The 14,977-nt window shown below is 41.3% G+C and overlaps 1 protein-coding gene across 1 annotated transcript in view; it reads left to right on the top strand.

Annotated features, from left to right (window-relative positions):
* Nucleotides 1-1,143: 1,143 nt before the first annotated feature.
* The window catches only part of C1H11orf49 (chromosome 1 C11orf49 homolog), a 270,359-nt gene continuing 256,525 nt past the window's right edge, over nt 1,144-14,977 (top strand). The window contains exon 1 of the mRNA XM_004657220.3: nt 1,144-1,303. Coding sequence (XP_004657277.1) covers nt 1,258-1,303 — 46 coding nt within the window. The 5' untranslated portion in view covers nt 1,144-1,257. The remainder of the gene's footprint in view (nt 1,304-14,977) is intronic.

The following is a 14,977-nucleotide window of genomic DNA, read 5'->3' as shown; positions in this document are numbered from 1 at the left end:
TTTCTGCTAGTTTTAGACTTTGATAATTGCTTCAGATCTCTTAGCTGCTTGAGGGGTGGAGAAGAACAAAAAGAGAAACATCTGGGAATTTGAAAATCAGTGATAATTCTTTCTTCTTAAAGGAGCAAGCAGGTGGGCAAATGGGGAAAAATTCTAATAGATATTCTAGTTTCTGAACTCTTCCCAACCCAAGAAGTGAAGTGGGGACTGGAAAGATGGTTTAGCAGTTAAGGCACTTGCTTGCAAAGCCAAAGGACACAGGTTTGATTCTCCAGGACCCATGTAAGCCAGATGTACAAGGTGGTGCATTTGTCTAGAGTTCATTTTCAGTGGCTATTGGCCCTGGCATACCCATTCTTTCTCTCAAATAATAAATGAAAATAAATTTTAAAAATATTTTAATTAAAATATTTTGATATTTTAAATAATAAAAAAAAAATGACGTGGCTTAGAAGGCACGCAGAAGCCACTTGGGAAGGGTATCAAATAGTAAGGGATAGAAGAGGAGTCTAAAAATAAACAGCAATTTGTGGGGAAATGACAATAAACTCCTAGAGGACTTAATGAATACCTGTTGTGTCCAGCCTTGACATGGGCTAAAAGACATACCCCTGACCTTACGAAGTACCCGATATACTATGCCCGCGAAAGCACATTGTAGCAACATCAGATAGTAAATAGTAAGAATATTAATAATATGTAAGGGGATACTTAGTGTTATGAGAGGTCACGTGTAAAAACTATTATTTTGAGGAGAAACAAGGAATTGGAGTGGCGGTGCACGCCTTTAATCCCAGCGCTCGGGAGGCAGACATGGGGGGATCGCTGTGAGTGAGTTCGAGGCCAGCCTGCAACTACATAGTTAATTCCAGGTCAGCCTGGGCTGGAGCGAGATCCTACGTCGAGAAACAAAACAAAACAAAACAAAAACCTTATGAAGTTTGGAAACTGCGGACATGGGCTGCTGGCAGCAATTCTCTGACATCAGGAAATACGACATTTTTAGAGGATTCACTTCAGATCTTCTTCCTCAAATCGCAGAAGTAGGAGTTCAAAGAAACCTCAACCGCGGTGAAGTGAAGGCGTCCGGAACTTGTGTGGCGAGCGCCGTGTTGCAAAACGGAGACAGTTTGCGCGACACCCCCTCCGCCTGGCATTTCTCCTCCGGTCGCGTGGGTGCCATGGCAACGGAGACAGGCCTGCAACCTGGCTTCCGGAAGCCAGGGAGTTGGAGCGTGCCAGCCGCCAGGTCAAAGGATGCTGAGTCCGGAGCGCCTTGCTCTACCGGACTACGAGTATCTGGGTAGGAGCCTTCTGTCAGCTTCGGGGAAGGGAAGGAGCGACGATCTGGGCCGGGGTCCGGGGAGGGGGCGGCGGCTCGAGGGGGAACCGGTCTGAATGGGACGTGGGGGCTCCGAGAGAAGGGGTTCTAGGGCCCGAGTCTGTAAAGTAGGGCCTCACAAGGAGGAAAAATAGCACTTAGGGAACAAGGAACGCCTGAAGTTTACGAGCTAGAACTCAAGCAGTACATATTGTGTTCAAAGTAGGACAGTTGAGAATTTGGGGCCCTTTGAGGGTGTTATTGCTAGGCTAGTAGGATAGTAACTCGGAGGCTGAGGTACCACATCATTCTGTGATTAATCATTTTACATGTATAGTGGTACTATTATTTTAAGCATCCCTTTTTCATTAGATACAGAATCTTAATAACAGACTCAGGAGTTCAGGAATTGCTGTCCCCGTCCCCCTCCCCCTCCATTTTACAGGTGAAGAAGCGAAGACTACAGAGGCAATTTACATAAATAAGATTGCACAGCTAAGACCAGAACTTGATTTTTTTTTAAATTTTTTGTTGTTATTTTATTTATTTTAGAGCGACAGACAGAGAGAAAGAGGCAGAGACAGAGAGAATGGGCGCGCCAGGGCCTCCAGCCACTGCAAACAAACTCCAGACGCGTGCGCCCCTTGTGCATCTGGCTAACGTGGGTTCTGGGGAATCGAGCCTCGAACCGGGGCCCTTAGGCTTCACAGGCAAGCGCTTAACCGCTAAGCCATCTCTCCAGCCCCCCCCCCTTTTTTTTTTTGCTTTTCCAGGTAGGGCTTCACTCTAGCCCAGGCTGACCTGGAATTCACTATGTAGTCTCAGGGTGGCCTCGAACTAAAGGTGACTCTCATACCTCTGCCTCCCCAGTGCTACACCTGGCTCAGAACCTATTTTTTAAAAAAATATTTTATTAGATATTAAAGAGAGAGAGAGAGAGTCAGATATAGAGAGAATGGGTGAACCAGAAAGAGAGAGAGAGAGAGGAAAGGAGAGAGAATGGGTGTGCAATGGCCTCTAGCCACTGCAGACAAACTCTAGACACATGCACCACCTTGTGCATATGACTTACATGGGTACTGGGGAATTGGACCTGGGTCCTTAGACTTCCCAGACAAGTATCTTAACTGTTAAGCCATCTCTTCAGCCCCAGAACATGATATATATATATATACATACATATATATATATATTTTTTTTTTTAAGGTAGGGTCTGACTATAGCCCAGGCTGACTTGGAAATCACTGAGTAGTCTCAGGGTAGTCTTGAACTCATGGCGATCCTCCTACTTCTGCCTCCCAAGTGCTGGGATTAAAGGCGTGCACCACCATGCCCAGAAGAACCTGATATTTAAAACCATTGCAGGACTAGACTTTTTTTTTTTTTCAAGGTAGGGTCTCACTCTAGCCCAAGCTGACTTGGAACTCTTTCTTTTTTTAAAATGTATTTATTATTTTTTAATTAACAACTTCCATGACTATAAACAATATCCCATGGTAATTCCCTTCCTCCCCCCACTTTCCCCTTTTAAACTCAATTCTCCATCATATCCCCTCCCCCTCTCAATCAGTCTCTCTTTTATTTTGATGTTATCATCTTTTCCTCCTATTATGATGGTCTTGTATAGGTAGTGTCAGGCACTGTGAGGTCATAGATATCCAGGCCATTTTGTGTCTGGAGGAGCACATTGTAAGGAATCTTACCCTTCCTTTGGCTCTTACATTCTTTCCACCACCTCTTCCGCAGTGGACCCTGAGCCTTGGAAGGTGTGATAGAGATATTTCAGAGCTGAACACTACTGTTACTTCTTCCCAGCACCATGATGCTTTCTGATTCATCCCAAGGTCACTGTCATCTGAAATGAGAAGGTTCTCTACCAAAAGTGAGAGTAGCATTAATATATGGGTATGAACATTAAGAGAAGTGCTTACTGGGCAGTTTGATAAGCATAGTATATACATGTAGCCAGATAGCAGCAGACGTTACACCCCTAGGGCTCATGATTACCCCTGTTGTAGGTTTTCAGTATCAGGGATGTATTCCCTCCCATGGCTGGCCTTGAACTCATGGTGATCCTCCTTTCTCTGCCTCCCGAGTGCTGGGCTTAAAGGTGTGTGCCACTACACCTGGCTTAGAACTGGCCTCTTTAGTTAACTCTTGAGTTAAGGCCTAGTAGTATTACTATACTTTACTGAGTATCTTCAGTGTATAAGTCACTTACTGTACACACATATATATTCACATATATGCACAAACATGTACATTTACATTTGTATGCTTAAATTTTTAGTAGAACTTTAAGTTTACAGAAGATTAAGCAGATAGTAAAGAATTCCTTATGGACTCTATATTGTTAATAGCTTACATTACATTTGTTGTATTTGAACTAATATTAGTACATTATGATTAGTAAAGCCTATAGTTTACATTAGGGTGCACTCTTTGTACTGTACAGTTTTTTGAGCTTTGACAACTTTATAATTATCTCATATAACCATTAATATAGAATGGTCCTTAGAATCCTTTGTGTCTTACCTGTCCCTTCTTCCCCCTCCCTATCCCTTATTGATCTTGTTACCGTGTCTAAAGTTCTTCCCCTTTTAGAATGTCATGTAATTGGAGTCCTACAGTTTATATACTCTTTTTTATTTATTATTTATTAAGTTATTTATTTAAGAGAGAGAGACACACACAGAAATAGGCATGTAGAGAGAGAGAGAGAATGGGCACCAGGGTCTCCAGCCACTGCAAACGAACTTCACATGCATGTGCCCCCTTGTGTATCTGACTAATGTGGGTCCTGGGGAGTCAAACCTGGGTCCTTTGGCTTTGTAGACAAGCGCCTTAACCACTAAGTCATCTCTCCAGCCCTCTCTTCTTTTTCTTTTCTTTGCTTTCTTTTTTTTTTTTTTTTTGAGGTAGGGTTTCACTCTAGCCCCAGGCTGACCTGAAATTCACTATGTAATCTCAGGGTGTCCTCGAACTCGAAATGATCCTCCTACCTCTGCCTCCTGAGTGCTGGGATTAAAAGCATGAGTCACCATGTCCTGCAAAAATCACAGCTTTTGTCCCTGATGGTGGTTGCTTGAATTTTATTGAAGAAAACAATGACATCCTGGTTGCTGGATTTGGTCAAAAAGGTTATTTTATTGGTAACATTCCTGGAAACTGTTTTAAGATTGTTAAAATAAGAGGCCAGGAGTGGTGGTACACACCTTTAATCTCAGCACTTGGGAGGCCGAGGTAGGAAGATTGCTGTGAGTTTGAGGTCACCCTGAGACTACATAGTGAATTCCTGGTCAGCCTGGGCTAAAGCAAGACGCTACCTCGAAAAACTAAAAAAGAAAAAAAAAAAAAAGATTGTTAAACCAGATGTGGTGGCACACACCTTTAATCCCAGCACTCAGGAGGCAGAGGTAGGAGAATCGTTGAGAGCTCAAGGCCACCCTACCTCAAAACAGCAGCAACAACACAAAAAATAACAACAAAAAAGATTGTTGAAATAGTCAATGTGTCTCTTTTGGCCCTATACAAATGCAAGAAGGAAAGACCAAGATCATAAATTCTGATGATGGAAACACAGTAGTAATAAATTCATATTAAAATAAATTGATTCTGGGTTGAAAAAAGTGAGCATGTCTTTTAGTCAAAATGGTATGGTTAGGGCTGGAGAGATGGCTTAGCGGTTAAGCGCTTGCCTGTGAAGCCTAAGGACCCTGGTTCGAGGCTCAATTCCCCAGGACCCACGTTAGCCAGATGCACAAGAGGGCACACGCGTCTGGAGTTCGTTTGCAGTGGCTGGAAGCCCTGGCGCACCCATTCCCTCTTTATCTGCCTCTTTCCCTCTCTCTCTGTTACTCTCATATAAATAAATAAAAATGAACAAAAAATATTTAAAAAATGGTATGGTTATATCATAGATAATTTAGTATCAAGTGCATAACAATATCAGGAAATAACAGACTTTTTAAATTTTTTCTCAATTTTTATTAACAATTTCCATGATTATAAAAAATATCCCATGGTATAACTAGACTTTTTAAAATTGAGAACTTTAGGGGCTAGAGTGATGTCTTAGCTGTTAAGGTGCTTGCCTGGGAAGCCCAAGGACCCAGGTTTGATTTCACCAATACCCATGTAAGCCAGATGCACAAGGTGGTGCATGCATCTAGAGTTCACTTTCAGTGGCTGGAAGCCCTGGCACCTCATTCTCTGTGTCTGTCTCCCTTTCTCTGTATTCCTGTCTCTATCTTTTTTTTTTGTTTTTTTTTTTTGTTTTTGTTTTTGTTTTTGTTTTTCGACGAAGGATCTCACTGTAGCTCAGGCTGACCTGGAATTCACTATGTAGTCTCAGGGTGGCCTTGAACTCATGGTGATCCTCCTATGTCTACCTTCCTAATGCTGGGATTAAAGGCATGTGCCACCACACCTAGCCTGTCTCTATCTTAAATAAATAAAATATTTAGGCCTGGAGGGATGGCTTAGCAGTTAAGGCGTTTCCTGCAAAGCCAAAGGACCAAGGTTCTATTCCCCAGGACACATGTTAGCCAGATACACAAAGTGGCTTATGCATCTGGAGTTTGTTTGAAGTGGCTGGATGCTCTGATGTACCCATTCTCTCTCTCTCTCTTCCTTTTTCTGTCAAGTAAATAAAATAAAATAAATTTTAAAAATGAGAACTTTAATATATGAACATACTATAATTTCACCATATTCCTGTCTATCTTCTTTTGTTCCCTCTTATTCAACCCCTTATCCACTGAGGACCCTTGTCTTTCAAGGTAGTGTTTCTTCTGTTCTATTGTCTCAATCTTTTTGTCCTCCATGTCAAAATGTTGGTGAACAGTGTAAGTTGTATGTGGTAATACCTAGACTTTTGCATTTTCCCAGTACTCAATGAAGGTGTGAACTATTTGAAAAGGATGGTATATTTTTCCATTGGTTTTTGCTGTTTGAATTATGTCTCAAAGGCTTGATACACTGGTGCCTTAGTGAGTAGATGTTCGTGGTCTATTCCCAAGTGACAAGTCAGTGGCAATGTTGACAATGAATTTATAAGCAGATTCAAAGTCTCAGGTTGATTGAAAAATCTTCAGTATTCTTAGAGTCCTGGACAGATGTTCCTTCCACTGCATATTTTAGTCGTGTCTCCCTGTCTCGATCCTCATTTGGATATTGATAATAACCCAAGCAGAGTCATAGTACTCACTGTCTTCCTCATGCTTCAACAAACTGTACAAGTGCTGAAATGAGAACCAGCCATATTGGAACTGTTTCTCTTAGAGACATGCTACTTTAAAGCATTCACCCTCAATTTAATGACCATAAGACCACTCACTAGAAGCTGGGCATAGTGATACATAATGACCTGTAATCCCAACACTGGGGCTACTAAGGCAAGAGGATCCTGAATTTGAGGCTGGTATGGGCTACATAGCAAAACCCTGTCTCAAAAATAAATAGAAAGCTGGACATGGTGGCGCACACTTTTAATCCCAGCACTCAGGAAGCAGAGGTAGGAGGATCACCATGAGTTCAAGGCCACCCTGAGATTACATAGTGAATTCCAGGTCAACCTGGGCTAGAGCAAGACCCTATCTTGGGGGAAAAAAAAAATACTGGCCTGGGAGGATGGCTCAACAGTTAAAGGCACTTGCTTGCAAAGCCTGCCTGCCAAGGTTTAATCCCCCAGTACTTACATATAGCTGGCTACACAAAATGACATCTGTTCATTTGCAACAGCAAGAGGCCCTGGCATGCCTCTTTTCTCTCTCCTCGCAAAAAAAAAAAAAAAAAAAAAAAAAGCTTAAAAATTGCCAAGTGTGGTAGTGCATGTTTTTAATCCCAGCACTCAGGAGGCAGAGATAGGAGGATCTCCATGAGTTCGAGGCCACCCTGAGACTACATAGTGAATTCCAGGTCAGCCTGAGCTAGACTGAGACCCTACATTGAAAAACCAAAAATAAAATAAAATAAATGAATAAATGAAAAATAAAAATAAATAATAACAAAAATAATAAGCAAACACCACCCCTTACAGGTTAGGCTATACTTCCTGATATTACTTTCTGATTTATAATTTAAGTATATGTGGGTTTAAAAAAAAACTTGTTTTTACAAATTATCAAATCACTTGCATATATTTTCTAGAGAGGAAAATACATATATAAAACAGAAAATTGAAGATATAGGAGAGATTTCTAGCGTTATGAAAGCTACTTGTTGTCAGCATCTGCCAGAGGTTGAGGTGTTTCTGTATCTGGTTGGGGATAGAAAACTGTAGAGCTGAAGGGCAGCCTGTTCTGGACTCAGATTTGCAAAACACAACCACATACGCATTGACCTAAGAAGTACAAGGGTGTGAGTTTAATTTTCACCCCACCAGTTGGGTGAAGTGCATGTTTCCACTTGTGCTCCTGGTTGGCCCTTCTGCTTCCACAGAACCTACTTACAAACAGCCTGGCTATGGGCTGATGTAACAGGTATCTCTAGGAAATCAGAGATCAAAGGGAAGTGATCTGTGTTTCTCTGTTAAGGATAGAACTCTTTATTTTTATTCCCCTGCCTGCAATGCTGGGGGTTGGAACACAGGTCTTCCCACATACCTGGTAAGCATTCTACCAGTGAACTATGCACCAAAGACTGAGCTTTTAAACAGTTTCCTGAAAACAGGATTTGGTGGAGGAAGGGGATGGAGATAGAACCCAGGGCCTCATGCATGCTGGGCAAGCACTCTACCACTGAGCCACACCCCAGCTCTAACAGGAATTAATCTTACTCATCATAATGTAGGCACTACCTACTTTCATACAAAATGGAATATGAAGAACCTGGCCTTAGGGTGCTCTAAGTAGCTCTCAACAACAGAACAACTTACTAAGAATTTACTAGGCACCAGGATACCATGGCATATTGAAGATAGTTTCACTTATCACTGTTTTCCAGATGAGAAACTATAGCTCAAAGATACTAGATAACTAGCTAGTGAGTGGTGGAAACTGAATTAGAATTGTGTAGTTAGCCATGTCCACATGGCTAAACTATGCTATAGATAACAAGCAGCTTCAAAACTGGGGTACTCACATATTGCATAGGCTTACACATGGTTCCTAGACTAAGTTCAGTTGACTTCAAAGGCTTCATTTTACATTTCTGCCCATGAGGGGGCATCCTAGGAATCAGGATAGATCAGGGAATGGTAATAACCCAGTTCTCTCTTGCCACTGGACGCAACCCTCAGAGGCAGGTAATAAGGATAACCTATAAGCCACTAGCGAGAGATGGTTTTTTTGTTGTTGTTGTTATTTGTTTTTTGTTTTGTTTTGGTCTCTTCAAGGCAGGGTCTTACTCTAGCTCAGACTGACCTGGAACTCACAGTGATCCTCCTATTTCAGCTTCCCAAGTCCTGGGACTAAAGGTGTGTGCCATCACACCCAGCTTGTTTGTTTTTGGCAGTAATCTGTGTGCTTTGGGTAGCTGTATGACTGTAAAACAGCTACTTATTCCCTTGTGTCTTGGTTTCTTCACATAGTTGGGTAATAGAGCTAGTAGTTATGATGGGGTATGTATGTAAGTAATCTCATCACTCCACAGATAGAGGGAGGATTGGGAGCTTGGGGGTAGCCTGTGCTACAGTTGGAGGCTAGCCAGGGAACTGACACATTTTGTTCTACATTGTGAAAAGAGGGTGTGCAAAGAAAGGGAACACATCCTTTTGAGCCACCTGTGTAGGTGTAAATAGATATTAGCTGCTATTGTGATACTATATTTTAGTAAAAATATGTTCTGTATGGTGGCAACCAGGAAAATGTGTCTTTCAGGTTTCCTATTGTGGGGAGGGGAGGAGTAATTGATTCCCTACCCCACCCTGAATCCATTCATCCCTTGTTCACACTGAGACCACACTTCCCATGGACTCTTTCCAGTTATTGACTAGGTAGGACAGACCCACTTAGATGGGATGTCTCTCTGATGGGTGACTTTAGCTGAAGACTTCCATTGTACTAGTCAGTATCTTTCTCCATTCTTCTCTCTTCCCTTTCTCCTTCCTCTGGAACAGATCTGCATTATGGTTGCTGGTCTCTCCAAGGCTCTTTTCTCATTTTCTGTCAAGGGCCTTTCCCTCAGTATATCTGTTCCATGTCTAATCTTTGGTATTGGCTACTTAGAGAACCTGGACTAAGATAGCATCCCATAGTCACTAACGTGATCTCTTTCTGGCCATGAGGGTGATAGTTTCTTTTCTTTTTACTCTCCTTTCTACATTATTTTTTTAAGCATTTTTAAAAATATTTTTCATTCATTATTTATTTATTTATTTGAGAGTGACAGATAGAGAGAAAGACAGATAGAGGGAAAGAGAGAGAATGGGCGCGCCAGGGCCTCCAGCCTCTGCAAACGAACTCCAGACACGTGCGCCCCCTTGTGCATCTGGCTAACGTGGGACCTGGGGAACCGAGCCTCGAACCGGGGTCCTTAGGCTTCACAGGCAAGCGCTTAACCGCTAAGCCATCTCTCCAGCCCTCTACATTATTTTTTTAACAATATTTTATTTTATTTATTTATTAGAGAGAGAATGGGCATACCAGGGCCTCCAGCCACTGCTAACAAATTCCAAACATGTGTGCCACCTTGTACATCTGGCTTATGTGAGTACTGGGGAATCAAACCTGGGTTCTTAGGCTTCACAGGCAAGTGCCTTAATAGCTAAGCCATCTTTCCAGCCCTATGTACTTTTTGTTTGTTTGTTTTTATTTCCTTGTTTTTCTCATTTTCAAGGTAGGGTCTCGCTCTAGCCCAGGTTTACCTGGAATTCACTGTGTAGTCTCAGGGTGGTCTTGAACTCATGGCAGTCCTCTCACCTCTGCCTCCCACGTGCCAGGATTAAAGGCATGTGCCACCCCACTTGGTTTACTCTTTTGAAAAATATATTTTATTCATTAATTTGCAAGCAGAAAAAAGAGAGGGGAAAAAAGGAGAGAGACAAAATGGTCACTTTAACATAATTTTGGGGATGTTTACAAAATAATTGCTTTCCCTCTTTCCCTTCCTCCATTTCTCCCTCCCAAGCTTTCTTCCTTCCTTTCTCCCTCCCCCATCCCTTCCTTCCTTCCTTCTCTCCTCCTCTATACAAAAAGTAAGGCTGAAATATAAAGTATCGTCTGTCACAGGAACACTCCATAGATGGGATATGGGATACATTCAAATGATACTTAATGCTGTGTGACAGCAAAATAAGTGCCATGGCTTTTTTCCAGTTGGTTAGCATCTTCTCAGCCATGGAAGGGGTAGCAAGTTGTACCTGTAGTGGCCCAGATCTGGTATGTGCCCTTTGGGAGTTGTTCCTGGAAGTCTAGCCTACACCCTCCTTCTTCTTTTCCAAGGAATCCATCTGCTAGCTCTGTGAGCTTTTTGTTAGGGGGAAAAGAGCAAATAAATTCTAAGGTGTGTTATTCCTGACCCCTTATCTGTTCGCATTTGTCCAAAATAAATTGCAGGGTGATTCAGTGTTATTCCAGAAATAGCTCTTTAAATTTTGACCTTGCTTATATTTCTATATTAAGTAATGTTAGCATCTTTTCTTGGAGTACTGTTCAAAAGTTGGGAATCACTTTTCTTCCTTTTTGCTTAGAGAGTACTTCTAGGGAGTTGAGTAGGCAATTGAAGTTTTCTTTTTGTTTGTTTTTCAGGGTTTGGTTTCACTCTAGTCTAGGCTGACCTGGAATTTATTATATAGTTTCAGGGTGGCCTTGAACTCACTGTGATCCTCCTACCCCTGCCTCCCAACTGCTGGGATTAAGGGCATGTGCCACCTCATAATTTTCTTTTTTTTAGAGAGAGAGTATTGGTGTACCAGGGCCTCAGCCACTGCAATTGAATGCCAGACACTTGCGCCACCTAGTGGGCATGTGTGACCTTGTGCTTGCCTTACCTTTGTGCGTGGGCTTCTGTGGGATCTGGAGAGTCAAACATGGATCCTTACGCTTCACAGGCAAACACCTTAATTGCTAAACCACCTCTCCAGCTCCAGTAATTGAGGTTTTAAAAAGTAATAATAAGCGTGGTAGTGCACGCCTTTAATCCCAGTACTTGGGAGGCAGAGGTAGGAGGATTGCCGAGCATTTGAGGCTACCCTGAGACTATGTAGTGAATTCCAGGTCAGCCTGGGCTAGAGTGAAACCCTATCTTGAAAAAAAAAAAAAAAAGGAATCATAGCAGTTCAAAAGAAACATGACCCATGAGTTTCTGTAGCTTATCATCCTGTGTATGTCCAAATCACATTTATCACAATTACCTTGTTTTCACTCTTGGGTACTTATTGTCTGCCTCTTATTAGAATGTAAGCCATGAGGGCAGCCTTTTCCTCTAAGTATCTCTAAAATCTAGCACACTGGTTATCCTAAGTGAAATGCTGAATTAGTGAATGAATGGTCTGCTTAAGCGGCAGAATACGTTTTAAAACAAATGGGGGAAAGGAATCCAATTCCATAAATAGTTACTGCATTCTTACCATGTGAGAGACACTATCCCCCCTCCACCCCTTTGATGGATGAAAACAAGGATGACTGATTAAAATATGTTCTCCATCCTTCTGGCTTTAAACTCTGATTATATCTAAGGTTAGTGTCTTGGTTGATAACATTTCTATATTTTGGCTACACCACAGTAAGCTTTAATCCACTTTTTAAAACTGACGTTTTAAGGAAGAAAGAAAATTTATACATTTTTGTTGCATCTTTGTGAGATTTTGTCTTTAAGTTGGGCAGTGAGATATGCTTCTATTAAGAGTAGAATTTTCCTTATAAACTCATCACTAGGTCCTCTTTCTATGTTGGGATCACCCACCTTTGTACTACTTTCCTAGTGGCCTTAGGAAATAGCTCATTCTATGATTGGAATTTCAAGTCAGAACACATTTATCTGAGCAGAATTTTAATGATTTATCAAAGAGAGGAGGGATTTTCCCAAACACATCTCAACTTACCAAATCACTGATCTCATTAGCTGTGTTTTTTTCTTAAGCACCTTTCTTTAAACAAAGTGGTTACTGCTGAAATCTTCAAATGTATTTTTTTCATAAAAGCTTTTGACTAAGTTTTGTTTGATTAGCAGGAGCCCAGTAAAAGTAAATATTGTTTGAAAAGGCACTTTCAGAGACCTTTATTTTTCTTCATTGAATTAGCTTTTAAAAGCACTATTCTTCGGAGAGAGTTAGAGCTTTTTTTCCAGCTGTCCTATTGTGTAGCTCAAGGTCTTGTTAATACTATTATCTGGCCCTGGGATTACAAGTAATTGTGATTAAACACAAGATTCAGTTTCTATAATCTCAGACAGAAATCTGCCTGTGCCACAGGTGTTTGTTAAATTCAGACTTCTTACCTGAGATAACCCTCTTGGCCACCAGTAAACAGATACATGTAGGAGGGACAGGGCTGCATTAGGGCCTATTGCCTCTTTTTAAAAATATTTTTTATTTTTATTTATTAATTTGAGAGCAACAGGGGAGGGGAGAATGGGCTCACTAAGGCTTCCAGCCACTGCAAATGAACTCCAGATGCGTGCGCCCCCTTGTGCCTCTAGCTAACATGGGTCCTGGGGAACGGAGCCTTGAACTGGTGTCCTTAGGCAGAGAGAGAGAGAATGGGTGCACCAGGGTCTCCAGCCACTGCAAATGAATTCCAGATGCATGCACCCCCTTGTGTATCTGGCTTATGTGGGTCCTGGGGAATCAAACTGAGGTTCTTTGACTTTGCAGGCAAACGCCTTAAACACTAAGCCATCTCTACAGCTGAAATTCTTTTTTTTTTTTTTTTTTTTTAATTAAAGATGGAGCTGGTGTAGCCCAGGCTGACCTTGAACTTGCTGTGCAGTTGAAGATAATCTTGAAAGTCTTTCCTGATGCTCCTGCCTCTAACTCCCCAGTGCTAGGATTACAGGTGTCTACTGCCACACCCAGTTCCTTAGTGCCTTAAAAAAATTCATGTGGCAGAACTCCTTCTGTGGTCAAGGAACATACAACATTCTCTAAATGGGAAAATTATATATTTTAAAATAGGCATGCTTGAAACAATAACACTTTTGAATGTGAAATGTACCAAAGGCCACATGTCTCTGGCTTTGCTTGTCAAGTGGAGAGGCTGCCAGAACCACTTGGCTGTATGGTTCTCATGCCCCAAAGTCCTGCAAATTGACACATAAGTAGGCAACAACACAAAGAAGTTCAGCTCATGAGAAAGAGCTTGGGCGCTTGCTCTGGCCCTTTCTTTCTATGAGGAGTTCTTTCTAGCTTTCTTCTTCTGTCTCATCTTAGGGCTTCAAAAAGGAGAGATTAAATGTGTCTGGTATTTCAGCATGTTAACTGCATGGACAACACGAGGCTAGCACTCAGGCCACTGTTCAGCCTGTCATATGGAAGGAATTGCCTTTCAGGGGAGATTATAATTGTGTATGTAGCCACACAAATGCACATTCTGCCTGGAGGAAAATGCACAGAAGACGAGGCCTTATGCTGCCACTCAGGTCTCTTTGTGGAAGGCTGCGTAAGAAGCCCTTACACACCATAGTCACCACTTTTGGGCTGAATGAGTCATCTTTGTGTATTAGCTACTTAGGGGAAAAGGAAAGAAGAAATGCACTCTTCCCCAAGTGGATTGCTTTTATTGGCCCTGCAGCTTTGTCTTAGAGTTTTGTACATTCCTGATGACATCATTTACAATGCCAGTGCACAGACAGTAAACAAAAAAGTAATTTAGCTTTTGGGAACTAGACAAAGCTTAAAGAGTCCAAATTAGGAAAATGATAACAATACACTTTAGTGAACTTGTGAGCTTAAACAAAATGCATGACCCCAGGCCCTTTTGGAATGTGATGCATTGAAAGATGACCGTAAAGAAAACTAGAAGTCCATGGTCTAGTGGTAATCCCAAGCAGTCTGTTCTAGCGAGTATATAAAGTGTATAAAGTGAGCTATTGTGTTTCACCTATGAAAATGGCAGAGGGAGTATTGCCACCTACCTCACAGGAATGTGAGGAGATTGAGGAGATAGACATGTGGAATTCTTTATAGGGATGTTATTTTGTAAATAGAAAATTCTTTTATTATTTTTCTTGATCACATTTTCTCAACAAATAGAGTTGATAAGCGCTACCTCTTAAAGGGTTGAGATGAATTACTATATGTCAGTTATCTTGAAAGTAAACTATTTAATCAGACCTAAAGTTAATTGTTTTGCTTTATATTCTAAGTATAAAACCATCAGACCTGCTTTTTAGACAAATAATTACCTTATACTGTCTCACAAGTACAGATCATGTTTTGCTAACATGGTAGAGAATGGTGAATATATAGGTAAAAGAAAATAAGTTAATTCTTCAGGGAGAGTAGACCTACTTTCCTCTTTAAGGTTATACCTACAAATAGCCTTTTGAGTCTTGGCTAATTTTTGTTTTCATGTCTGGACATAGAGACTGTTTTGGCCTTTGCTCTTTTAGTAAGTATTATTTTTGATCTCATATTTCTAAAGAAGAAACAAGCTTAAGAGAAACAGAAGTAGTTCATTTGTCTCACATTGAGAACCGTATTTGTAGTAAGAGAACATAATTATAGTTGAAGAACCTAACAATAGGGTTTCCAACTAGAAAGTTCTCAAATTCAGT

The sequence above is a fragment of the Jaculus jaculus genome, chromosome 1 (assembly GCF_020740685.1).
Source record: "Jaculus jaculus isolate mJacJac1 chromosome 1, mJacJac1.mat.Y.cur, whole genome shotgun sequence".
NCBI lineage: Eukaryota > Metazoa > Chordata > Mammalia > Rodentia > Dipodidae > Jaculus > Jaculus jaculus.
Note: the sequence above shows the minus strand (reverse complement) of the source record. Positions and strands in the feature narration are given on the sequence as shown.